Here is a 27776-nt window from a genome sequence, read left to right as displayed (position 1 = left end):
GTAAAAACTGCCCACCAGGTCACTGCGACCTTTATTTCACCTTTACCTTGACCTTGATCATATTTCCCTTCCGCTTTCTAACTCAGCCCCTGATTGACCTAGCGTGACCAAACTTGGTTCGGCCTCCTAGGGTAACCAGATTCCATATACTTGCACATCTGAGGCACACCAGTTGTCTAACAAACCTTTGTCTTTGTGACTTATTTAACTTTACCTGCCTTCAACGTCCTTACAGAGATATTCCATTCATACTAGATCACGGGGGATACATGTAGTTGGCGACAACTGCTCGTTTCTAGTTCTTACGTGGAATAAGACTTGCAACAACTCAGTGTGAAAGAAAAGATTGTCATGAGAAGTTGTGTTTGAAAGAGAGCTTGGTTGTTATGACACGTTAAAGTGACCCAAAGGGAAATTGACATGAAAAAAAACCAAATCTGTTCCTGTGTCCGTCCATTCATCTCTTTCTTTCTTGCCCTATCGCTCTCCATTTAACTTTCTCTATCTCTCTCCCTGTCCCTTTATCTCTTCCTCTCTTCCCTTCTCCCCACACTCTATCTCTCTCTCTCTCTGCCCTCCTTTTTCTCTCTTTCTCTTTAATCTTTCTTTGTCTCACCCACCCACTCTCAACCCTCTCTGTCTCTTCTCTACGTCAAGCTCTTTCCTTGGAGAAATACTACATTAATCACTAAGTGAGATCAATTACCAATACATCTTTACAAATAACGCTTAAATCGGAGTTTAGAGAAATTCCAGAATGTATGCGCATTTGTAGCAAAATGCTCCTGACAAGAATATTATGGCTGTAAGGAACATGGCATATGCTCTTAGGTGAAACACTACTGGAGCACTAAATTATAGTCCAATTATAGTGCCAAAACGTATAGTAGGCCTGGTGATGGATTCGTGTTATAGTAAGCTTAACATGTCATCTGGTAGAGGCTGGAGTCCCAGGAGTCTGATCTACTGTTAATAGGAATACAGACTAGATCTCAATTTACAAAAAAAAACTTAATGAATAGCCAATTTTGCTATAATAAACAGGTACACTTCAATCAATATAATTTATAATTCGGTGTACCTCATATGTAAGTTACACTGTGAAGTAGCACGTGTGCGCGCTTGCTGGTGTGTAGTTCCTTACTGGTATGACTTACAACATTCTTCTGTCGATATCCCTAGGTACAGGAGGCCGTTGGCTTGATGTCGAAGTTTGGCACTGGTGAAGACAAGGATCATGCAGTGCAACTGATGAAAAGTGTACTTCTACACCAGCTGCAAACAAGTGAAGGAAAGGCACCAGCTGATGCCTCATCTGAAGAAATGCCTTCCTCCTCAGCTGAAGTGATGGAAGCCCTTGATTCTTCTGCTGCTGCTGCCTCTCTGTTGCTCTCAGTTGCCAAAGAGAGCAAGGTAGTCGCTATCTCTGGTTATTATATATAGGAAAACATGTTATATAACAATTAAGCCTGGAACGTTCGATCACATTGATCTCTGTAATGCTGATCTATCTTACTACAAGTTCAGTAATAAAGATAAAGTATAGAGATATTTTTCCAATGTAGTATCTGATCTACACAATGAAATAAGTGTCGTACATTCAATGCAGGACTCAAGGTCTAGCGTAATCATCTGCAGTTCTAATGTAGAATTAATACTGCCCGTGGGTTTGTTTTCCCATGGATTATCTGTAATAAATGTATGTATATATTGCACTTAGCATGGTCGCAGGCAATAATGCCAATGAATGTAGTTACCATGCAGCTTCTTTCGTCTCTAGGAGAAGGGCGAGTCCGTAAAGGTCGAAGTGCTTGACACGCCACCTAGTGGCAGGCAGCTGCGAACATACACGCGCAAGAAGCTTGCAGTGAAGCAGACTGGCAAGAATGCTCCGCTGAGCTGTGGGGAGTTTGACGACAAACATCAACTGAAAGACTTTAAAGCTGCTGCTCCTGCCACTAAAGGTGATGCGAACTGTTTACAAAAGGAACTCTGACTGGAGCCAGCATTATATGCTACTTTCTTTCATATAGCCTGGCCGATCTGCAGTCATTATGCCTACTGAATTCCATTGTTAAATTGGTAATCGCATGAGTTATAAGAATTTACGAGAATTAGAAACAAAAATGTCCTATACATTAATCCAATTAACCTATGTGGTATTCTATGTAAGCTATTCAGCAGAAAGGAATTTATCAAGTTTTGCACCAATGTGCAAATTGCTCAGGGCCTGAAAACATTTAGATTCATTCGTGAATGCATGATGACATGCACATGCAAACATATGCATGTTGTGGCAGTTGTCATTTTGTTCTCATAGATGGCAGTGGTGATGCATCTTTGTACATAGAGGTGACAGTCTGTGATCCAGCAGAGGATAAAAGCTGTGGAGGAGTTGTGACACGAAAACGGAAGAAGGGTCTGTGTAGTATTGACACCTAATTCTAATTAGTTCAATTGTAAAATTTTTGGTTTAATTTCTCATCGATAATTTTTCAACCTTTTTTCTCATCTTTGAAGCTGCTGTAGCTTTTCTAGGTAATGTGGCTATAAACTTGATGAAGCTAATTAGTGCAGGATTTATTATATTTTCACTGCCTGTGTTTCCCAGTAAACTGTTACTTAATGTGATTCCTAATTGTTTATTACAGAGTTGCAAGAGGAGGCGGTGAGCACACGAAGGAAAAAACTTAAAAACAAGATGGACGATGCAGAAAATATAAAGCATGAAGTGCAACAGAGCTCAGTTGATGAATGTATTATAGTTTTAGAGGATCCATGTAACATGGGTAACCGAAGTTTATTCTCAAGAGATGGCACAGTTTTATTGAAGCTGATCTGTAATTGTATGAGTAAATAATGACCATTATTCAGTAATATTCTTCTATAAACCTGTACTTTTCACATATTTCTGTCTGTGCATACAAGAAATGTGATTTTGTTATATTTTGTTTTCTTTTTTGTTTTGAATTATGCAGATAATTCAGTGTCAAAGAAGACTTCCAGAAATGGTAACATCAAAAAAGCAAAGAATGACAATGTAGAAGCAACAGTAACAGCTAGTGTTTGTCAAGTCTGTGCCAAAAAGTTATCCAGCATAGCTTCACTAGAAGGTAGCATGAAGTTATCGATTCTTTACTGTAACATATCCTAATGCAACATTATCACTGACTGCTATATTACTTATTGTAATTTTTAAATTTTAGCTATTATTATAGAAATTTTCATAATATTACTGCTATTAATAATTTACATAGTATTGTTATATTTTTGAAACTGTAGTTATACCATTTTGTGGTTTACAGAGTATTTTTTGTATATATACACATAATATCATCGAGTTTATATATGTAGTTTTGCTACGTGTATTTTTTATCTTATCAAAACATAGCTTAGTTTGATTAGTCGCTTCAGTTGTGATATACCTTAGAGGCTGACTTGTTTTGCAGCGCACATGAGAATTCACACTGGCGAAAAGCCATTTGCGTGCAACCTATGCAATGCCTCTTTCTCAACTAAAGGTAAGTAGCATGTATAGGAATAACATAGTATCTATTCGAGAGAAGTTGAGGAGCTGTTAGAGCAAAGGTGAGTGAAAGAGAGAGAGAGAGAGAGAGAGAGAGCGAGCGAGAGAGAGAAAGAGAGAGGGAGAGAGATGTACTTATCAACATGGGTCGCTCTGGCTACCGATCCCTGGTACCATGTTTAAACCATTACTGGGTGTATCTCGACAGGCAACAAGGCGAGGCATGAGCGAACACACACAGGTGACAAACCATATGAGTGCAACGTCTGCAAGAAGCGATTCACAGAGAAGAAGAGCGTAGACATTCACATGCGCATCCACACCGGCGAAAAACCATACCAGTAGGTGGCACCACCAGTCAAGAGTTCTTTATGCACATGATATTATGCACTGTGTGCAAAGGGGAGGGTGCTGTTCGTTATAGTGTGTTAAGGCCAACGCTGATAGATTTAATGTTTCAGAGTCGGTTGCAATCAGATGAATTGAAAACACTTTGAAAATCGGGACTCACTGGGTTTTTCAGACTTATTTCCAAGCCACTGGTATTCACCAGCCAACTAACTGGTATTTTGTTATACGTACAGGTGCCAGATATGCGATCGACGCTTTAGCCAGATCGGAATTCTGCAGGGTCACATGCTGCTGCACGTCGGCCGTCGTAACTTCGTCTGCGAGCTCTGCGGGAAGGGCTTCCCACAGAAGAGTCAGCTGCGCTGCCACCTAGTGAGACACAGCGGCATCAGGCCGCACCAGTGTTTGACGTGCACGGCGACTTTTGTCACGCGAAGTAAGTGCACACGGTCGAGCGTGGAGTTACTGTAGCGCTTGTGGTGTTGATGTGTAAACTAACTTGATGTATCCATTTGAGTGAAGTAACCTCGTATCCTCATGTGGATGCTCTTGCTAGGTCGGTGTCACTGGACCAGCCTGTACGTGTTTTGCATGAGCATATGCCAAATCTCGGCTATGGGAAAAATTTCTTGCCAAGCATTTCTCGGCAGTTCTTAGTTCCCAAAATTCTTTTACGACAGTGATTGGCTACCACTGTCTGCGTATCGTGCCAGGTCAATAGATCAGTTGTTTGCTTGCTTGCTAACACGGCCTTATGATTGCATGCCAGTTACAGCGAGTTTGTTACTACCGACGCACCATTGCATGCCCGTAGTAACACTCCTGTTATTTCATTAAGGCGACATGTGATTGCTCCCTTTCCACTGCCAAGTCGTCACTGTCTACCTGCCGGTGCGTGTTCGTCCTGATTGACATGTCGCTGCACGTCTGTCCTGATTGACATGTCGCTGCATGTCTGTCCTGATTGACATGTCGCTGCATGTCTGTCCTGATTGACATGTCGCTGCATGTCTGTCCTGATTGACATGTCACTGCATGTCTGTCGTGATTGACATATTACTGCATGTCTGTCCTGTTTGACATGTCACTGCATACCTGTAATCACATTTACCTGTAATCACGCGCCTGCCTGTCATTACAGGTGACCTTGAGCGGCACCGGCGCACGCACACGGGCGAGCGTCCCTACGTCTGCGAGCAGTGCGGCAAGAGCTTCACGCGCCAGCAGAACCTGCGCGAGCACATGAACCGGCACAACAACGTGCTGCCGTACAAGTGCACGCGCTGCGAGCGCGCCTTCCCGGAGATGTCTGCCTGCTACAAGCACATCAAGATGCATCTGAAGCTGGACCAGGAGGCAAGCAAGGCAGCCGGCGGCGGCGGCGGCGGTGGTGGCGGTCTGCTAGAGGGCACTCAGGTGCAGGTGAGTGTAGGGGGCGCTGGTATCTGTAACACAGGTACAGGTGAGTGTAGGTGGCACTGCTGTCTGTAGCACAGGTGTAGTTGAATGTAGGGGGCACTGCTATCTGTAACACATGTAGTTGAATGTAGGTGGCACTGGTATCTGTAACACACGTACAGGTGAGTGTAGGTGGCACTGCTATCTGTAACATACAGGTGTAGTTGAATGTAGGGGGCACTGCTATCTGTAACACACAGATGTCAATGAGTGTAGGGGGTGTTGCTGCACGTAGTAGACTGATGTAAACGAGTATAGGGGAGTTAGGACAGTTTTCACAATTAGTGCGTTCGATTTGCTTCCCCAGAGCCACCTGGGTTAACCTGGGTAAGAAATCGACGCATCTGGCTTAGGGAAGATAAACGAACGGTTTTTGGGTTAACCCGGGTTAATTATCATCATGGATGCCAGTGACAAGAAAGAAAAAAAGCAATTGCAATCTTATTATTAATGAAATCTAAGAATGAGCAAACACACGCAGTCATCGACAGTCATGCTTCATTACTGCTTGAAGATTTTTGATTTTTGAAGATTTTGAAGATTTCGTTGCAATGGATTGTGGGATACTTCCCCAAGTGAGCGGCTCGGCTAGCGGGTTACTTCGGCCTCACCCGGGTAACGCAAAAATACCACGTGACTGCCAAATTGAATGTATTTGGGGCTGGCCCGAGTAGACCCAGGTTAACTTGGGGAAGCAAATCGAACGCACTAAATGATATGTAGGTCACCATGGCGACGTGTTACTGATGCTTTTCCTTCCACAGTTGCAGGCAAACGCAATTCCGACAGTCGTATCGAAATACGAGGAGCAGGATGACACTACCAGGGTGCGCTACGATCACGACGGCACCAGCAGGGTGCGCTATGAGCATGACAATGTCACCACGGGGCACTACGAACAAGACACCGTCACCGAGGGGAGCTACGAGCACAACGATGCCACTGGGGGGCGCTACGAGCATGACGATGCCACTGGGGGGCGCTACGAGCATGACGATGCCACTGGGGGGCGCTACGAGCATGACGATGCCACTGGGGGGCGCTACGAGCATGTCGCACTGCAGAACGCTCAGCCGATCATCGGCGGCGACGGCGACGAGCATCACATCGTCATAGCGACGGCCGGTGACGGCGTGGACGTGACCGGGGACGACATCGTCCACCTGATGCCGATGACCGGGGGCCAGCCGACGGTCATCATGGTGTCCGCCGAGCACGATCCGCCGCACATCATCAACCTCGTCGCGGCCGCCGACGGCGACGTGCTGGTGGCGCCCCCTCACGACGCGGTGTCTGTCGTGCAGGCGCTCGCGGGGGAGCACGAGGTGGTGGGGGCGGAGGCGGCGGCGCAGGGGGAGGAGCACGGGGATTACGCGGCCATCAACATGCTGGTCAACGCGGCGTCGCTGACCGCTGCCTACCAGGACCTCGGGGAGGTTGCCGGGCAGACGTACGCGGCGCATCACGACGGTCCGGCCAGCTAGCCGGCGGTCAGGCGCCGGTGTCCACCCCATGCTGGTCTCTTTACTGTGATGCGTTCGGAGTTGGTGAGGCATCGAAAGTCGTGTTTTCGTGGACCCATCGGGTTTTGATGCTAGCGATTCAAGTTGGCATTCTTGATCATGGCAGTCCGGCCAGCTAGCCTGTGGTCAGGGGTCAGTGTCCATCCCACGCTGGTCTCTTTATTGTGATGCGTTCGGAGTTCTTAGATTGATCAGGCATCAAAAATCCTGTTTTCGTGGACCCGTCAGCAATTCAAGTCAGCTCACCTGGAGTAAGAAGTACAGAATAAGCCTTCAGTGAGAAATACACAATAAGTATGAAGTGTGTATTGTCCGTATATTTTGCTTCATAGTGTAAGCACCTGAACTATATACCTGCGCAGCCTATTAAACATAATATGAAGTAATCTGTGTAGCGGGAACATGTATGCTAAACGATCAGATGTAGAAGTTTACTTTATGAACCAAGAGTGAAGGTCTCTTTTCTACTCTGCTCGACAAAAGTCTAGAACATCCTACAAGTTGGTCGACTTGCTACATAGTGTATACACGTTGTTGTATGCAAGCAGCATTATAAAACAAAAAGCTAATGACTCTTGTGTAGCCTGGTAATATTTATCGTAACGAAATACAAGAAAGTTCAAAATTATGGAGATTTATTTTTATAATACAGGTCCCAGATTTCATGGCCTCTCTAATGTAATACCAAAAGAACTAGTTGCAGGGTTGAGACATAGGAGGGCAGTTGCCTCGGTTTGTAAGAAATACATTGTGGCCGGTGAAGGCAGACTGTCAATGTACTGTAGTTTTTGTTAAGGGGATGTCTATTTGAGAGGTCTGTACATGTTTTTGTACACAATACCAGTTGTTAGGATGTGAGAATGTTCTTACTGATTGAAATTGTGACATTTTTACCTGTACATAAACATGATGCATCCGTGTTGTTTAGTTGTGCTGTCTGCAGTAATATCAGTGTTATGTAATTAGTATTTATTTACAGGCATTCTGTTTGAATAAAACCATTCCATTTATTGAATCAAAAAGACTAGTATAAATTTGTTTTGAACCGAGTTTCCATGGACCACATTGTACAGATTAGCTCAACTAGAGGAATGAAGCCCAACAGAAATAAAGAAATTACGAAAAAGTTTTAAATGACAATTTGATTTTTTTATTCCCTTTTTATTCCAATTATATATAGAAGCAAATGATTTCGATGTGAAAGACAGACAGTTGAAAGACAGTGACAGTGATAAATGAGTTTACCATAAAGCAGCAAATATGCAGGACATTTTTCATGTCAACAGGTTTTCAATACGCTGTATAATTCCAAAACATTTAGGAGATGAGACGATACATGCACGCACAGACACAATCGCTTTCTCTTTTGCATGATACGGTCTTGTTTATCATCGCCCTTATTGTTAGAAACACGCAATTTGCGTTAGTTTTTAACAGCATTTCAGACCAATCGCTGTACCCACACTGCTCATTACCCATCCCTTTCTAAGCTCAGCTTCCATCTCGCTCATTAATCACACAAATTAAGCGAAAACATTAACGCATCACGTCATTCAAACACTTGCCAACGATATGTAACCCGGATGCACGCATTTCACTGCGCCCAATCCCACAGCCAATTCACGTTACCATAGAGCCAAATCTGTACATAAAGGCCACTTGAGGGAAATGCCGAAAGTGGATTTTATGGACAGATGGACAGATGGTTTCACTGTGTAATTGCTACACCTTTATTGCCAAGTTTCCTTAACAGACAGCTGTCTGTTTTTCTAGAGCTCTCTACTAAGAGCTCTGAGTGTGTATTTGCCTAGCTTGGCACGAGCGACGCTGCGCTAGTGCGTGAACGCAAACGCTCGCTTGCCTTGCAGCGTGGCGACACAGGTGGCGCCGGTGACCTCGTCACGTTGCTCGCGGCACGTGTACAGCCGCAGCTTCTTCGTCCGCTGCCCGAACAACGCCTGAACCTGCAATCAGGAGAATGAGGTGTGTAACGAACGAATTCTGCCACCTGATGACAAACCCAAGCAAACTAATTCGTCTTGACAAAAAGAGCGCTAAACCCGCGTTTTCGAAACGGCTGTTAACAGGTCAATATATACTGGACCTATCATAAAATAAAACACTCAACACCACCATGAAATCCGACAAATGTATTCAAGAACACGTAACGAGAAATATGCTACCTCACTGCTCAGCTGCGTCCCAGAGATGGCACCACCTCCAGCAGGATTTTCAAGCAGCACGGTGCCGACATTGCCCTTCGCACCATTCCGTGGCGCAGAGTCAACCAACTCCACATTGACGTAACTACAGTGCGGTCCTGCCTCCACCGTGCCTGCGCAGTAAAGTCACACCCGGGTCACAGAAATACCGCTTTACAGAAACTCACGCATTACCTACGTGGCATTTAGGAAGACGAACAGGTTTCGGCAGAGTGTAAGTAAGTATAGGAGGAGACAGGATCGGTGAAACCGTAGCCGTGCAACTAGTAAATGAGTGTCAGAAAAACACGAGGAAGAGACAGACAGGTAAACATGAAAAGTGACGGTAAAAAAGAAAAGCTGATCACATCACTAGTTGTGCTAGCTGCCACCCACATTTCTGGCAACAAAAACACTTCTGCATGCATACTGTACATTACAAACACTAGAGCGCAATAGCATCGAGTGATAAACTCGACGAACCTTTGTGGGATAATGGAGTGGGCATGCATCCTGTAGAGACAATCCTGATGACTTAATTATTACACACATTTCTGAGCAGTGACAGGTAACTACAATCTTACACACCCTGTTGCACAACGGTAGGTTGGCCTGTTATGCCAATGTACAGAGTGGAACCGTTTAGTGCGAGGAGTTCTGTCGCACAGGGTGAAACCTCGTCGGTCAGCTTGGGTGACTTGTACAGTTTTGGTCGCACTCCATTCAGACCAAAAACCACATTCACCTGCAAGACAAGAGGTCCGCTGTATATAAGGTTAAACTCAAATGATTTTAATTAGCTATGCAAGTAGGTAAGTGGTAGGTAAGTGTCTATAAAAGCTATCTAAACTAGTTAGGTAACCACACAACCAACGACCAACCAACCTATGCACCAACCAACTAGCTCATAGGTAATAAATTAGCAATAAGCATATCTTTATTTAACTGCAGTCATTTACTTCATAAACAGACTTTCCTAAGGTAATCTATCACGAATTAGGTAGAATATAAGTCGTATATAAGTCAAACACGAAAACATCTCATATTTGCGATGTTGGGCCGACAGCAAATGCCCAATTAGGCTTCGTACACCAATGCAAAACCTTTGTCAAAATTTTCGTAGGAGTCTTCCTAAGGAACCATACAAATGCTGCCCTGCGCTCTACCTCCCTCACCTGTTCCAGCAGATCGTCGGCCGAGGAAATCACGTCCCCATGAGGATTCTCTAACAACAACACGGCCCGGCTGCTCGTGGCGCCCCCTTGCGGGTGGACGGAGCAAAGCGTCAGATTGACGTAACGTGACGCAGGAGACTCTCCCTCTGATCGTTGGATGATGGTTATGTTTAACTTGGCTCCCTTGATCTGCATCAAAAGCGAGCACACATCGTCACACATTCACACGTGCCATGCTATAGGAATGGTATATACTATGAACTGGAATAAACAGATCAAACACGAACTAAACACATGCGTATATGGTGCAAAATGCACGGAGAGCCACAGACCATCACGGACCAAATTAGCAGTTAATTGCAGTCTGTTGCAAAACACACGGACTGCCACGGACTTGCACGTGTTAACCACGGACAACAATACTCATATACATTACGACAATGAGGTCACGAATTTTATCGTCAACTTCGCAAGACCGGAGAATCGAAATGAATAAGTACACACGACTTACGTCTGTCTGCTCCTGGATAATGACATCAGCTGACGAGGGCACTGGGTAGGGCTTCAGTGGTTGCTTGATTGCTGCCTCTATGTACTCAGTGTGCTTGGCCACAATGGCCTGCAGTTCGGCTGTCTTCGGCGTGATATCGTAATGAACAGTTATGGGATCGATGGCTAGCAACTTTGCCTGTTTCAGAAATTGTCGAAAAACGAAGTCGCGTGTGAGTGCAAATATCCTAGGGATGGTTTTCGTCAGTCAGCTTAGTTTAGCTTAGTGACAGTCCCTTTAGACATGTTAGATGCCCAGAGTTATACACACAATCACATGGACGCATGGATGCATGCACCACACCTGTCCCACACCCCCACCTCTCACCCACCACTATTCCCTCACCGCCACGCCCTCACGAACCCCATCTATCGCCACACCCCACCTCTCACCCACCACCTAATTCCCTCACGAACGCGCATTCCTATCCGCACACGCGCACCTCTCACCCACCACTATTCCCTCGACGAACGCGCATCCTATCCGCACACCCTCCGCCACCTCTCATACCACCACTATTCCCTCACGGGGAACGCCCATCCTATCGCGCACCCCCCACGCTCTCACCCATACCACTATTCCCTCACGAACCACCATCGCCTGTCCACAACCCCACCAATCACCCACGCACTATTCGCTCACAAACAGGCGCCCACGGCCTACCGCACAACCCAGCCAACACCCACGGCATCCTATTCCTCACACCACGCGCCTCAGCGAACCTCATCTTATCCCCACCCCACCCTCTCAATCCACCGACTATTCCCTCACGCCCCCGACCGATCACCCACCACTATCCCTCACCCACCATCCGATCACCCACCACTATCTCCTCACCCCACCCCTCACAAACCCCCTTCCTGTCCCACAACCCCACCAATCACACCACCACTATTCCCTCCCGCGCACGCGCCTCACAAACAACTCCGCCGCTAAACCTAGCCACACCCCCATCGTGCCATCCACCACTATCCCTCACCCTACCTTCACCGGACACTCACTATCATCCATCTCACCCCACTCCTCAGCAGCCACCACTATTCCCTCACCCCACCCCTCACGAACCCCATCCCTGTCCCACAACCCCACCAATCACCCACCACTATTCCCTCACGAACCCCATCCCTATCCCACACCCCCACCTCCTCAATCAACGACACTATTCCTCCCCCACTTCTCATCCACCACTTCCACCCTCACCCCACCAATCACCCACCACTATTCCCTCACTCCACCCCTCACGAACCTCATCCCTATCCCACACCCCCACCTCTCATCCACCACTATTCCCTCACCCCACCGATCACCCACCACTATCCCCTCACCCCACCGATCACCCACCACTATCCCCTCACCCCACCGATCACCCACCACTATCCCCTCACCCCACCGATCACCCACCACTATCCCCTCACCCCACCGATCACCCACCACTATCCCCTCACATCACCCCTCACAAACCCCATCCCTGCTGCCTCACACACAGCCCACTCATCGCTCACCTTCTTGCGCAGCTTCTGCATGCGATTAACGACCTCGCGCGCCACGCCCTCGTGTAGCATCTCCTCGCTCGGCGTCACGTCCAGCAACACAAGAACGTCTCCATCCGAGTGCGCCTCGTAGCGCCCGCCGCCACCGCTGGCGCCACCTTCAAACGCGTACGTGACGCGCACGTCGTCGGGTCCGAGGGTGTGGCCGAGCAGCGTGACCTCGCCAACCCGCATCAACTCTGCAACGACATTTTGCGCCGACGGTCGTTTATTTATCGTCATTAACATATTTACAGTTTTCTTCACTTAATTAATTTATTCATTTCTGCAGAGTAAATATACCAAGGTTATAGGTTACATGGGACCGAGTGGACTTAATATTAATATTATTAAGAATAAACTATATCTTAGCTATATCTAAAGGATTAAACCTATACTTGGGATTAAATATAGTTATTGAAGCACCATTAGCTAATGCACACTAATACTAAAGTAGAGAGCGGGATAGCAATAATAATTTCAAAAGTCAATAACAATTGGCTCAATCGCACTCAAATCGATCGCTAAATGGTTTCCCATGCATTAAATCAGGAAAGTGAATGCATATGTGTGCAAATGAATAAATGAACAAGAGTTACCACTGTATCTACGCCCTATGCCCTATCTAGCACGTACCCTCTATCTGTGCATCAGTTAGAGCCTGAATCGCAGCCATGACAGGTTTGAAGTCGCCCTTCAGTCGGGCACCTAGCACTTTGTGGTCCGGCTCAGCATGCAGATGCACGCCATACTTATCCTTGTCCGTGCTCGTTGTTAGAGATCTCACGTTCAACTCCTGCATGAAGATCGCATGCGAAATAATCGCATTATTATCGTTTTATTCAGATACATACTACATTAATTACATTATAAATAATATGTTCTGTTATATAGCTGTAAAAATGGCACATTGTTATTGGTAAAGAGCAGATCACGTCAAGACGACACTGACACGACCCCTCAAAATCACACCGACACGACCCACCAATATGACACTGACACGACCACCAATATGACACTCATACCCCCCAATATGACACTGACACGACCCCCAAGATGACACTCACACACCCCCCATATGACACTAACACGACCCCCCCCCCCAATACGACAATGACACGACCACCAAGATGAGCGCCCGTGACCATGCGCGGCGGTGGCAGACACTCACCTCTCTCCCGTGAAACCCGAGCATAAGTATAAATCATAGGCTGCGGCAGCAGCGGCGGCGGCGGACACTCACCTCGAGCACGTACGACTCTAGCTGGGTGATGTCGTCGAGGCACTGCTGTTCTGCGTGCACGACGACGAGCTCCGGCAGCGGGTACTTGGTGGGCAGCGTGCGGCGGTCGCGCACGACGCGGCCCAGCTCAACAACCGCCTGCATGCGCGACACCTTACGCTCGATCGTCGCGTCGATGAGCTGCTCCCTGCGCACGAGACGACGTGCACGAGACGTGTTACGGATATATATATATATATATATATAATTTTATATATTATGTGAAAAAACACCAGAAGTGTTTTTATTTAGTTCTAAACGATATATCATATATATTAATATCAAGGCTCGACACTAGCGGTGGCCCGGTGGCCCGGGCCACCAAAACTTGATGTCGGGGCCACCAAAGTTTCCAAAAGTTAAAATTTGGTGGCCGCGATCGGCCACTAAAATTTCAAAGTTGTCTATGTGATAAAAATAATTGTTTCTTACGTGCTAATCTCATTCAAAAGAGAGCGAGCAATTCGCGAGCGAGGGCACACGTACGCACTGCAAGCAATTCTAAACCGCGGGAACACCGGGCGCACGGTTTATACCGTCTACTGCGGCGCAACAGAGCCACGTTATTGTGTTAGACTGGTATCCGGCCTCACGCTCTGCTAGACAATGTACACGGCTCTGCGACGAACAGTTCGGCCGCGAACGCAGTCGTAGCCAGAGGTCAAATCTGAGCGGGCGCAGGCCATAGCAATTTTGCCAGCACCAGCATACATGTGATTACATTGTATCCAGAGAAAGACGCGGATACACGGAGGTTCGTGTGTGTGCGCGAGCGATGAGAGTTTCGAAGGCAAACAATTGTCAATAATAAAAAAATGAATGAATATTTCTTCCTTTTTTGAATGTATTTGTTCAAATGTTAAAAATACGGGACACACATGCGTCGCGGGAAGGGTCGGTACGGGACGCGGGACACATGGGCAAAATACGGACGTCTGGTCACCCTGATTGCTAGCTTAGCTCACTGGTGCGAAACTGCCAGCATCGAAAGTTCGCGGTAGAATCACTGAACTATTCCATGAAGATGATCAGTATTTTAATCCGAAGTGTAATATTAGTGCTTTGTAAGTTATTTATGTGCATTTTCTCTGTCCTCTTACGCACGAAATATTGAACTTAGTCTTAGACATGGCTGCTTTTTCTTTTTAAATGCATGCGTACCCAGGCCAGGTTGATATAATTATGGTTCTACTTTAATCTATTAAATCTGCAATATTTATTTTTACAGTTTCAAAGCCTGCCAGACATTTTAACTTTCATGAGATTAAATGTATAATGTTTTATTTTAACATGAAAAGCCAATGTGTTGTTGTTTTATTACAGTTACTTTGTTTTTAATATTTGCATGCTCTGTGACTTTGATCTTCTTGAACGTCTGAACTGATCGATAGCCATGTGCACGCGCGTGTTAGAAAAATAATGAGTGAAAGTAGAAAAAATGGTATGCAAGATTCTTGGTGAGAATTTGATGCCGTGGAATGGATAATTCAAATATATGCCATCCTCAATCATCAATGTCAGTGTGTGCCATTGTGTGGGGTTTGTTAAAGACTTGTGGCAAGTGCATCAGATGGCCCAATTTTCAAATAATATACAATACGAGATTGAAATAAAGAATTTATAATGTTTTCTTTGTTTTTTTTCGGGCCACCAGATTTCATTTTCGGCCACCAAAAATTGGAAAATCAATGATTTTGGTGGCCCGTTCGTGGCCACTGACAAAAAAAGTAGTGTCGAGCCTTGTATATATACAGTACAAATGCACGGCATGCAAGCAATAAAACAAATATAACAAAATTGGATGAAAATCTAATGGAACGCCAATACAAAACATAAAAATACAAACATATACGCACACAAACAAACAAAGTACACAGTACACAAACAGACGCAATGGGTGCACGACGGAAGGGCGTAAACCGATAACACATGGAGGCGCGACTATTACAACGAGAGAGAGAGAGAGAAAGAGAGAGAGAGCGAGAAAGAGAGAGAGAGAGAGAGAGCGAGAGAGAGAGAGACAGAGAGAGAGAGAGCTGTGAACTAGACTGGGTTGTCGATGACGGAGAAGGCCGCACCTCGCCTGTGGCTGCATGATGTAGTGCACGCTGCCCAGGTCCTGCTCCTTCATTGCCTCATGGTCCAGTAGCGAGCGCAGGTTCTGATAGATGTGCTCCGTGAGAAACGGCGTGAACGGAGCCTGTGGAGGAAGACAACGTAACCTTACAGCTGTGTTTTACTGTGAGGTGAGTGGTTTCTACATACCGTATTGTCTTGTACATACTCTTCAAACTTATCACCTCACTCAATAATATATATAATCGATATATATCTTATATATACGTATAGTATAGTATATATATATGAGACATTACCTATAGTATTATTGATACGCTATGGAGTAATATAGATAATAATATATTATGACTTATATATAACTGCCCACGTACTCGCAACACGTGGACATGTCAGATGTAAAGCAAAACATTCTAGGCAGGCGAATATCGGCAGCGGTAAGTGACTAAACACATGAAATATGTCGTCGATAAACAAGCCACACGCGCTAGCAGGAAACACATGAATGTGTCGGACGAGCAAACAGCTACACCGTGGTAGCAGGAAAACACATGAATGTGTCGGACGAGCAAACAGCTACACCGCGGTAGCAGGAAAACACATGAATGTGTCGGACGAGCAAACAGCTACACCGTGGTAGCAGGAAAACACATGAATGTGACGGCAGAGCAAAACAGCTACACCCGCGGGTACAGCAGGAAAACACATGAATGTGATGGACGAGCAAACAGCTACACCGCGGTAGCAGGAAAACACATGAATGTGACGTCGCAGATGACATGTGAATGACACAATGACAATGAAAATGTGAAAAACACATGACATATATATGTCAACATCTACACGTGATCTTTGCGGCTGCAGCGGGAAGCTGGCGAGATGAGGAGGAGGATGCTGCGTGGCGATGCGTACCATGACGACGCACATGTCGAAGAGCACGCTGAACAGAGTCTCCAGCGCCTTGTGACAGTCCTCGATCCCCGTCTCGCCCTTAAAGCGTCGCCGGTTCGATCGGACATACCAGTTGGTGAGGTTGTCGACAAACTTGATGAGTCTCGGCACCACGGTGTACAACCGATACGCTAAAAAAACGACGAGAAAAAAAAATCGGCAAAAAAATCATTATGTATGTGGATGCTGAATCGTATACATGCGCACACTCGTGATTCTGAATGCGTGCGCCCTATCAGCATTCTCCTATTCAACTCCAACGATCTGCATCGAATGAAAGCCGAGAGTCCATACGGAGGCACTTGCAGAGTTGATTGCACGAGTGGCCAGCAAGTTCTATCGCAACATCTGCAAACAATCTGCAACATATCGCTAAATCTCGCGGTTTGAGATGTTGGATCGGTGGTGCCCGCTACCTGACATCTCTTGCTTGACGAAAAGAATGAGGCTCTGTGTGAAGGAGAGGATCCACTTATCCATGCTGTTGTACGACACCTCGACCTCCGTCGGGCTGTAGACAAACTGTCTGCCATCCTCCTGCACATGACAAAATCTCGCAGTTACACCACTGAACGACCTCCATTGAACGGCCACCTGTCTACTAAGGTCACTTTCGGTGTTTATTATAGGCTGTCTTCCTATATTCAGTATGAAGAATAAGATTATATCATTATTATTATTTTATCATTATCATTATTTCATCATACGGTTTACACTGGTTTATGTCAAGCGGCAGATATACGGTGAAAGCATGGCTATAGAACAGACACCTGTCTACAAAGGACACTTTCGGTGTTTATGTCAAGCGGCACATATACGGTGAAAGCATGTCTATAGAATGGTCACCTGTCTACAAAGGACACCTGATTGCACCTTCCGTGCGTGCCCCCTACCTACAGGGCCATCGCCCAGGTACAGTATCCACACTGTAGAGAATGTATGTGTACACACAGGACTGTACCTACAGGCACTGCATGCCAGCGCTACGACCGCGTCGCACCCCCCGCGCCGCTCTCACCTTCTGTGATCGTATGACGTTCTGCACGAGGAAGCGGTAGGCGTTGTACCACGGCAGGAAGACGTCCTTGAGCACGTCGCGCACGCCCTCCTGCTTGAAGCGCAGATTCTCGGCGCGCACGACCGGCGACGCGATAAGGTAGAGCCGCAGCGCGTCGGCGCCGTGCAACGACACGACCGTCAGCGGATCCGGGTAATTCTTCTTGCGCTTGCTCATCTTCTGGCCGTCGCTGTTGCGAGAGCAAACATGCATCAAGGGCAGGCACGGAATAAGGAAATTAGTCTTTACTTTAGTCGTAACTTTAACCATGTAAAATTGAAATTAGTCTTAACTTTAAAGGACAATTGAAGTCAAATTTTATAACTTCTGTAACGTTTTTATACATAGAAATACATTCAATAACGTATTCCATTTCAAATCCGGCGCCCGCAGTTCAAATCCGCAGTAAGAAACACATAAATATTAGTCTAGGTTATGTGACGTCACAGCACCCTGTTGAAACACGCCATTATGTAAACATAGTGCGTGTGGTGTATAAGATGGAGACAGAAAGCGATAATTTCAAAGATTCTAGTGATTACTCAGATGATGAGTATATTTATAGTGATTTACCAGTTGGATATAGGTTTGAGCCTGAATATACACAAGAAGAAATTGAGGAGAATCGTCTGAAAAAGCAACGCGAAGAGTCGGCACACACTTCTCGAGAATCAGAACAGTCACAATTCATGGCGGAATGGAAGCTTCGGTACCAGATAGGACTGTAGAAAAATACTGGTGTTCTTGTAGTGTTTGTGAATTAATGAGTACAGCACCTGAATGTATATGCTGCCATGAGAATGAGAAGACCAGGGTTATTGTAGACTAGTTTGACGCTAGACCAGGTGAGGCATGCGAGTACATTGATCACCGGGCTTATCACGCTCGGTCAGAATCACATGTATCTGTACATGCATGTACAAACATCTCTACGCAAGTCATGTACAAATAACGTAAATGCATTATCCACACAGGTAATATACATGTATGTACATGAATATAAGTACATTTACAGGCTACATGTTTGTTGTATGCTGTAACAATACTTTCACCCAGCATAACAGATACTATAGCGTGTTAGCACTGTTACGCTATATCTAATGGCGTGTTTCAACAGGGATGTCTGAATGAAGCAAGTGACTTTGGGGCTGTGACGTCACATGACCTAGATTAATATTCATGTGTTTCTTACAAATTGGGCGCCGGATTTGAAATGGAATACGTTATTGAATGTATTTCTATGTATAAAAACGTTCCAGAAGTTATAAAATTTGACTTCAATTGTCCTTTAATCGTGTTAAAAATGAAATTAGTCTTTACTTTAGTCGTAACTTTAACCATGTAAAAATGAAATTAGTCTTAACTTTAATCATGTCAAAAATGAAATTTGTCTCAACTTTAACCATGTCAAAAATGTAATTAGTCTTAACATTAGTCGTAACTTTAACCGTGTCAAAAATGAAATTAGTCTTAACATTAGTCGTAACTTTAACCGTGTCAAAAATGAAATTATTAGTCGTAACTTTAACCGTGTCAAAAATGAAATTAGTCTTAACATTAGTCGTAACTTTAACCGTGTCAAAAATGAAATTAGTCTTAACATTAGTCTTAGCTTGGACCATGCTGGTCCCATGACCTGGCCATTTGTTTGGTTGGATTCACTGAACTCGATCCACACTTTCCAACCCTGCTGGTGAGCTGGGTTCAAAAACTATCTAATATGGTGGCGTGTGATTATCTAATGATATAGAAAGCAATGCTTAATTGCCTTGCCTCTGTAATAAAAAACACAGAAAATTGGACTCCTGTACTTACGACGCAAGCACCAGACCGTTCACGATGAGATTTTTGAAGGGTGGCCGATCGAACAGAGCTGTTGAGATGACCAGCAACGTGTAGAACCTAAACAACAGCAAAGAAATCCTCGTGAACAAAGATGTCTTTCACCGCTAGAAGTTCTGATGCAGACACGCAAGCACACCCACTACAACACACACAAACCAGCTGATAAGTGCCCACTTCCTATACTCCGACTCACAAGCACGTTGTAAAGGCAAAAAAACAGGTGAAAAAAACACCGTATTTAAGCAAACATAACAGACCTGCACACAATTTATTTTGGCACAGAGTGGAGACATTGCTAGCAAGCAGACTTCATCATTCAGAAATAACTTTTAAAAGTAATCGCAATTTGTGTAATGAAATTGTCAGCTTTTGTCATAAAACTAGCTCACCGCTTTTATAATTCGACTCAACAGTTTTTTCTATGAGAACTGATTTTATTACAAAAGCTGCTGATTTACACACAAAAAAACTTGCGCGTTTTTACAAAAGTGGGGGCTCGTATGCAACGTGCTGCCCATGGCGCCACCTACCAACCGCGCGTCTGGTCGATACCCTCGGCGATGAAATCGGCCGGGAAGCTGTCCTCGAATTCCTTCTTGTTCTCGAACGGGTAATGCGCCTGCGCGTACGGCATGCCTCCGCTCTCGAACCAGCAGTCGAACACCTCCGACACACGTCGCAGCTCTCCCTTCCCACAGCGCGACGGAATCGTCAGCCCATCCACGCTGATACGACAACAGACGTGTAACGTTGAGCACTCAATCAAATCCTCAATGCCTCGAGCTCCAAAATTCAACGCTTTATAACACAATTACGTGCAATTATTACAGCAGCTGCAAATCTAACTGTCCGCACACACCGACACTAATCTGTCGAGACATTCAATAGACAAACGAAACGAAATTCGAAATAGACTCCGAGTCTTCGTGCGCATTCACGCGAGCACCCCCCTCCGCTGTCTACATCGCACCTCGCGCGCGCGGCCACTCACGTCTCGCGGTGGAGGTCAGTGACCTTGACCCCGGTCAGCTGCTCGAGCTCGGCGATGGATCCGATGCAGACGACCTCCTCCCCGTCGTCGCTCGCCCACAGCGGCAGCGGCGTGCCCCAGTAGCGATTGCGTGACACCGCCCAGTCGCGCGCGCCGCGCAGCCAGTTCGCAAAGCGCTTCTCCTTCACAAAGTCGGGAACCCTGCGCGAAGGTGACAGGAACACCGATGATCGATCGATCACGCAATACGTAGCAGTGCTGTACAATAAATTCGGGAACCCTGCGCGAATGTTACGCGAAGACGAATGATCCATCACGTCTACACTAGTTAGTACTACACTATTGCTGGCAGTACATCGCAGCACTGCAGAGTATCACCGAAGTGACAAGCTGAACTGTACGCAGAATCAATGGGCTCTCAAAAATAGACACTATCGTATCGAGAAGACGAAGAGAAAAATGCGAATTCAACCGAAACAACACCTGTGACTCTCCAACACGCCAGATGTGCTAACAGTGTACTATAGTGTCTATATAGGAAAAACCGGACGCAAACCAGTACTGCAGTGCTGTAATACTGACCAGTACTGCGATGCTGTAATACTGACCAGTACCGTAGGGTTGTAATACTAACCAGTACGTTTGCTGGTTGTTTGCGAGCAGCTTGTCCGTCATGTGCTCAACGCGAATGAACCAGCTCGGCACTGCCTTGTAGATGAGTGGGGTCTCCGACCTGCAACAATGCACACAGAAGACATCATCGAAGGGTAGCACTCGTGTCACGCACGCGCTCCTCCCCATACGTATGGCAAGAAACACAGTAGTTAGGAGTGAGTGGCAACACTTGTTCACATCCCTCGTACATTTGTGAAGTAACATACTGATAAGAGAGCTTTACACTCACACGCATATCACTCGTACATCCACCGAGAAACATGCGCACGCACACACACACACACACACACAAACAGATACATCCTTCGAACATCCAGCATGGTAGACATATTGACACCTTTATTCTTTAGCACCACTAGAGAAGAAAAAATGGTGGTGGGGCAGGAGAGAGAATTTACTGCAAAAATAGTTGCTTGTAAACGTATGTTTCCTATGCAGCTCTGCACAACTATGCAGAACTGTACCTACTTACCTCCAGCAGAATGGATAACTGTGTTTCGTTGTGCTCTGATGAACTAATCGATTATGCTGCTTCAACCATTTGATAATATGCTTGTCTGCATCCTGCAGAAGTAAATACACAAATGTAAACCGAATGTTCAGGCTCAATCACAGAATGACTAATTCTCACGTTATACACTTCACTTCTTGGCATAGCTAAATGGGTGCTGTTGCCAGAGAGACTGCAATTGAGCTGTAAAACTGCCTGATTGCATCATTCATATGCATGCCCTTCCTGTCGGTCACCTACTTACAGCCCTCACATGACCTTGAAGTTGGCAACCGACATACCTTTACGACTTTAACCTGGGTGACCCACCCACATTCACGCGACCTTCTCAGTAACCTTAATCACCTTCACGGTGACAATGAACTTAGTGATGTACTCACCTTCACGTACATGCCCTTGAAGTCTGTGACCTCGTCGGTGAAATTGCCACTGTCGTCAACTGGACAGATGAGCTTCATGTCCTTCGTAATGATGCCGTTGGCCAGGCCAACTCTGTAATCGTCCTGCATAGAGTGCAGACGAAGTGTGTGTGAAGATGCGTCAGCGACAGACTCAAGCAGCTACTTGTTTACGAGCGGTGTATCCATGTGAAAACGTGTTAAGTACTGTCGCAATGGCTTAACGTTTATAAAAAAAAATGCAAAGCACATCTAACGGACGTCTGCGCAATTCGCTGCACATACTCTTGTGTGCTGCGACACCATATTACCCACCTCGCCAAAGTAGGGAGCCTGGTGGACGAGTCCGGTGCCGCTCTCCGCCGTCACATACTCGTCACACAGCACCCTGAACGCGCCAGTCTGCTGCCGCATGTGCGCAAAGTAGGGAAACAGCGGCTGGTAGACCGTGCCCTTGAGCGTTCCACCGAGAAACCTGCGTGGTGAAAACATTCAGATGTGTTACGAATCGCAAGCAGCATCATCTCGTGGAAAACTTGGTCGGCTTAACTGACCCACAGACAACATCTGGCGAGGAGAGTGGAATTTCGCTGGAGACGGATGGGGGCAATCGATGAACGTACTTATCTATCACGGTGTACTCCTCTGGTTTCTTGAAGAGGGCATCAAGTCTTGCCTCCATCATGATATAGACATTGTTGGTGTTATTGTCTGAAATGTCAAAGGGAATTTAGCAAGCATACCATGGCAATTTAGGTTTTGATTTAGACATTACTTTTATAACACTTTAAACTTGAAGGTTTAGTTCTTTTTATTTATTTATTGATGCTGAACCTTGAAAGTGTCTCCCTTTGTAGAATCCCTCAAGTTCAAAGCAAAGAGAAAAAAAGAATAAGGAGCAATCAAGAGAGGGAAGTAAAACAGAGGAAGAAACATGACAAAAACAATGAAACGAGAAACTAGGGGAGCATGGAGTCTAGCTGACCGGGAACAGCAAATGTACCCAATCACAGATAGGAGCGTAACTCCCACACACAGACCTCAGTTTAATGGCCGGCCCACCAGCTGCCACCCACCCTCTTCCGGCCTCGTTAATTCTCACCGTGAAGTGTACAACTGCCTACCTCTGACCTTGACGTACTCCAGCGAGGGATGCACACAGAGTGACAGATTGCTGGGCAGAGTCCACGGCGTTGTGGTCCACGCAATCATCGACACGGACGGATCTTCCTCAAGCGGAAAACTCACCATCACTGCCCAGCAAGTAAGCATACGTCTGCATTTATCCACACCACTCAGGGCCGTAAATCACTTAGAATCAAAGCCACAGTAAAGTCTACGCTCAGTACAAAGTAGTTAATAAATACGCACTCTCTTTCTTCTGCAGAATCGAACACTCGAAGATTGATGATTATGTGCTTATGTGTGTAGTGATCGAATGCCTAGAGCAGTTGTGGGCAAACTTTTCAGAGGGAGGGCCGCATCAGTGGGCCATGAAAAGTCAAAGGGCCGCATCTTTTAAAATCGGGCGGCGCACTCTAAGATAATACAACATATAGACAGCGTTTCGCCTCAAGGGCGCCATCTCTGGACCATAATTAGCTGAAATGGCGTTGCAGAGCGAACCCAGAGACAATAGAACACTAATCTGTATGACACTGAAAAAGTCAGCCTCGGTTCAAGCACAAACATGTTGACTTTAACAAAAAAAAATTTATTTTTTTATTTTTATTTTTTTCTAATTTGCTGCAGGCTTCCGCGGGCCGCACAGAACCCCGTAGAGGGCCGCATGCGGTCCGCGGGCCGCAGTTTCCCCACCCCTGGCCTAGAGAGATCGAATAAAAACATTGAGACACCTAAACCAGCAACGCTGGACACTTGGATCTATCAATGAAAGTGATTGATGAACCTTTCATACCCTGAAAACTTAATTGTTTTAATTCAGTTTTTATTGTTCATCATGATAATTCACTCCGAGCCTTCAAGATCTACAAATGTATCAACCTCATTTATCATTAAGACAAGACCAACGTTAATAATATTCCTAATGCACATATGGATTGGCCACATCATCTGGGATCTGACGATATATTTGGCGATGTTTGGCTCTATATCAAGTATGGAAAACTTTTACGCACCTGCAGGATCTACAACTTCCTTGTAATTCTGCCCAGATTCAAAGTTTGACAGAGGAGTGTTGCAGGCTGTTGAGAACGGCATTACCTGTGTCAATGTTTGATAATAAAATGAGAGAACCTTCTTGCAGTCACTATAGACCTTAAAGCACATTTTAAAGCACGGGACTGACATGAGAATGGCCAAGATGAGAGTACCCTTATGATACACCAGCCTCAAACCGGGGAAATATTTCACTAGGAACACTGCATAATACATACACACATGTACAACATGTACTGATGTATAATAATACATGCAAGAAAAGTCATCTGATACACTCTAGCCACCTTTGGCTGCAAGGAACTTGATTTACTAAATCACCCAATCGCTATACATACAGTTGCAAGGCCCTAAAAGACGTAACATTGTTGCCAAAAAAGTACTTTCTCCTGTTTTTCACATCCATTTTAAAAACGTGCTCTTTTAACAATAACAACAGAACAGGGCTGAATGACATATATGATATAGCCATCTCAATGGAACTCAAAGTAGTGGGAACATCAACTACAATCACACAGGACTGACTAGCCACACCTTAAAGCCTCTATAAACGAGTCCCTTGTCAAACAACTGCTTGAATATCCACCAGATGCTCTCCATGAACCAAGGATAGAGCGTCTTGTAGTCGTTCTTGAAGTCGATCCACCGGCCGAGTCGGGTCACGATGGTCTGCCAGGAGAGAAGGGCACGTAGAGAATATGTATGCCAAATACAAAGAGAACATTGGTGATACATGGTCAATGACTCAATAGACCCATTTTACTCTGACATAATACTAGACCTGATTCTGCAGCTATGCATGGTTTTACAGACATGATTTGAGTGTCAAGAATCAGGTTATTTCTCTCGGCTGTGTCGTTTCTGCTACCGTCACCATGCACAAGGAGCAAGACATCCAACATATGGCAGAAGACTTAATTACCTCCCAGTCATCTGAGTATCGCATCACAATCTTTCGGCACTCAGCATTGTATTTGTCTATCCCCATTGCAGCCACATCCTGTGGTCCCTTAATACCTAGAGTCTTGTCAATCTCATATTCCTACACAACACATCAAATAAAATACAGATATCAGCATGTCACTAAATGAGTTATCGCTATATATTACTTGCATATATATATATATACTATAAATATGTAAGTACCGCTATTGTATTGGCTATGGACATCACGCCACTTTCAAACTTTGTATGAACATAACTGAATGTTTTCAGGAAATAATCTCCTGTTGTTTAGGATAATAGATTTTAGACAGAAAGGCAATATTCATATATATGTTAAACAAAACAAACTATAAACATTATGCACCACAGGTAATCCATGGGTGTCCCATCCAAATCGTCGTTCCACATGAAATCCTGACTGATGGGCATGACGGGTGACTATATCCTTGATAGTTCCTGCCAGAATGTGTCCGTAATGAGGCAGCCCCGTGGCAAATGGCGGGCCATCATAAAACGAAAACCTGCAAGAATATATATATGTCACCCCCATCCATATGCTTAATTTGCAAGAATACAGCAGTGCCAGTAGTACTGCTACTCTGAGATTACATAATGGCCCCACATATTATGGGTGTTGCTAAAATAATGCACACCTACCCGACAGCTATTGCAAAATATATCATGTGCATACACACAGACTCAGACACAAGCGCTCACATGCACACACACGCGTGAGCACGCACGCACGCACGCACGCAAACACACACACACGCACGCACGCACGCACGCACGCACGCACACACACTTGCCCACTCGCACTTGCACACGCACACTCGCATATATGGAATTGTAATAACGTTCTATATCCTGTAACATATGGAGCAAACTTCCCCTCAGCCCAGTTATTCTCCCACCTCGGTTTATGTTTAGACTGTTTCAAGCACGTGGCAAACACATCTAGCTTCTCCCAGAGTTTTAGAATTTCCTCTTCAGCCTTTGGGAAGTTGATGTTCTCCGGTACAGCAACCACCATCCTGATTTCTTCCTCAGAGTATTAGTGTTTCTAAACAATCAAAGATATAGGTGTTACATCATTACCTGTAGCAGTTCCAGATGTGTTAATCACATTATATAAATCACTACCTATAACCCATGTAACATAATTATGGTCTTACACTCAACCTCACCTCCTCTTCCTCCTCTCTATCAGCTACAGCTTTTCCCAGCCTGGCTGTATATTCTTCCCTCTACACTGCCTCGTTATCTACTTGCTTTATGTTCTCTGTTCTCCCCTTCTATTAGTGCTAGTTACCTCTTCTACCGGTGTACCATCCCCTTCACCATTCCTTCTTCTACTCTCACTCTCAGTAACTCTGTAATATACTCCATCAATCTGGCTTTACCCACTGGCAGCAAGAACAAGTCCGCATCTGCAGCCACAGGCTACAGCACACACGCATCTATTGACTATATACATACAACAATATATATTGTATGTTGTATGTTGTATATATATAGTCAATAGATGCGTGTGTGCATATGGTTCAAAGGCCACGTAGCCAGGCCTTTTGGGGTGCAAATTTACTCACTTTATGGAACGTCCAGGTATGGCGGCCGAGCAAGTAATGGGGGCGCCTAACCCTAACCTAACCCTAATTCTAACCCTACAACCCTAACAACTGTTTAATTGTTAGGGTTAGGGTTAGGTTTTTAGGGTTAGGGTTTTAGGGGTTAGGGGTTAGAATAGGTTAGGGTTTAGGGTTAGGACGGCCGCATACTGCGCCGCGCATAAACTCGGACGTCCCCCATACAAGTGTAATTTGCAACCCCAGCTTTGTAATTGGGGGGGGGGGGTTCGTTTTTCAATGTTCGGGCAATTTTTGCCTCGCAGGGGCGTGTAACAGGATGTTTTGTACGCAGGGGGGGTTTAACCGTAACCCGAATTGCGAGCAACGCGAAGGGGGGGTGTGGGGGGCCCTCCCCAGAAATTTTTAAATTACACCCCCTCAGATGCGGTTTTTCTGCCGCGAGCAAGGTGCGGTCCCTGGACTCGCCTGGACCGCCCGCCTGTCCACGCCCCTCTCCGGCGCGAAGCACGAGCCAGGCCGAGGAGCCAAAGCCGACCGAGCCGGGGTGGCACGGGTGCGGAGGGTGTTCAACTGTTCACCGCTCCCGCCAACGATGGAGATTTTGCCCGCAATTTGATTAACACTAAAATAGAGCGGACCTGAAGGTTGAAAATTTTTGCAAATTTTCAAAAAAAATTTGTTTTGCTTGGGGCCGGGGTGGGGGTTCGTTCGAACCACCCGAACCCCCCCTGGCTACGGGCCTGTATGTCATGACAAAAATATGAGGAGCTGGATTAGAATAAGTAATCAAATAGAGAAAGCGGAGTAAGAGATAGACGATACGTTGCGGTAGAAAATTAACAGGAAAAACATAGCAAGGGGAAGATAGGAAGGAAGCTTGACTTGAGCTGGAATATCAAAGGTAAAAGCCCACTGGCAAGCCAAGAAATAAGTTCGCACCTGGCAGCTACAAGCACACACGGCAT

General features: G+C 45.6%; 2 protein-coding genes across 3 annotated transcripts in view; one reads left to right on the top strand and one right to left on the bottom strand.

Moving 5' to 3' along the window:
- The window catches only part of LOC106811038 (zinc finger protein 35-like), a 7865-nt gene extending 1046 nt beyond the window's left edge, over positions 1–6819 (top strand). Inside the window, exons 2-11 of the mRNA XM_014814556.1 lie at positions 1183–1413; positions 1781–1964; positions 2321–2419; positions 2652–2789; positions 2979–3113; positions 3450–3521; positions 3735–3867; positions 4111–4313; positions 5019–5299; positions 6100–6819. Of these exons, the coding sequence (XP_014670042.1) occupies positions 1183–1413; positions 1781–1964; positions 2321–2419; positions 2652–2789; positions 2979–3113; positions 3450–3521; positions 3735–3867; positions 4111–4313; positions 5019–5299; positions 6100–6819 (2196 nt within the window). The remainder of the gene's footprint in view (positions 1–1182; positions 1414–1780; positions 1965–2320; positions 2420–2651; positions 2790–2978; positions 3114–3449; positions 3522–3734; positions 3868–4110; positions 4314–5018; positions 5300–6099) is intronic.
- A 1024-nt stretch (positions 6820–7843) lies between these two features.
- Positions 7844–27776, bottom strand: part of LOC106811045 (isoleucine--tRNA ligase, cytoplasmic-like) — a 20302-nt gene continuing 369 nt past the window's right edge. For both annotated transcript variants that reach the window (XM_014814563.1, XM_014814565.1), the window contains exons 2-27: positions 26137–26285; positions 25587–25743; positions 25200–25319; positions 24812–24946; positions 24238–24322; positions 23224–23352; positions 22723–22810; positions 22415–22574; positions 22082–22204; positions 21663–21754; positions 21150–21248; positions 20516–20716; positions 20055–20249; positions 19495–19581; positions 17641–17869; positions 17039–17159; positions 16584–16753; positions 15674–15795; positions 13557–13743; positions 12950–13109; positions 12287–12513; positions 10746–10922; positions 10235–10423; positions 9648–9804; positions 9042–9193; positions 7844–8822 (exon numbers count right to left, since the gene is read on the bottom strand). In XM_014814563.1, coding sequence (XP_014670049.1) covers positions 8691–8822; positions 9042–9193; positions 9648–9804; positions 10235–10423; positions 10746–10922; positions 12287–12513; positions 12950–13109; positions 13557–13743; positions 15674–15795; positions 16584–16753; positions 17039–17159; positions 17641–17869; positions 19495–19581; positions 20055–20249; positions 20516–20716; positions 21150–21248; positions 21663–21754; positions 22082–22204; positions 22415–22574; positions 22723–22810; positions 23224–23352; positions 24238–24322; positions 24812–24946; positions 25200–25319; positions 25587–25743; positions 26137–26255 — 3813 coding nt within the window. In that variant the 5' untranslated portion in view covers positions 26256–26285 and the 3' untranslated portion in view covers positions 7844–8690. The remainder of the gene's footprint in view (positions 8823–9041; positions 9194–9647; positions 9805–10234; positions 10424–10745; positions 10923–12286; positions 12514–12949; positions 13110–13556; positions 13744–15673; positions 15796–16583; positions 16754–17038; positions 17160–17640; positions 17870–19494; positions 19582–20054; positions 20250–20515; positions 20717–21149; positions 21249–21662; positions 21755–22081; positions 22205–22414; positions 22575–22722; positions 22811–23223; positions 23353–24237; positions 24323–24811; positions 24947–25199; positions 25320–25586; positions 25744–26136; positions 26286–27776) is intronic.

The sequence above is a fragment of the Priapulus caudatus genome, unplaced genomic scaffold (genome assembly GCF_000485595.1).
Source record: "Priapulus caudatus unplaced genomic scaffold, Priapulus_caudatus-5.0.1 Scaffold498, whole genome shotgun sequence".
In the NCBI taxonomy this organism is placed as follows: Eukaryota; Metazoa; Priapulida; class Priapulimorpha; order Priapulimorphida; family Priapulidae; genus Priapulus; species Priapulus caudatus.
This window is presented reverse-complemented; position numbering and strand designations above follow the sequence as displayed.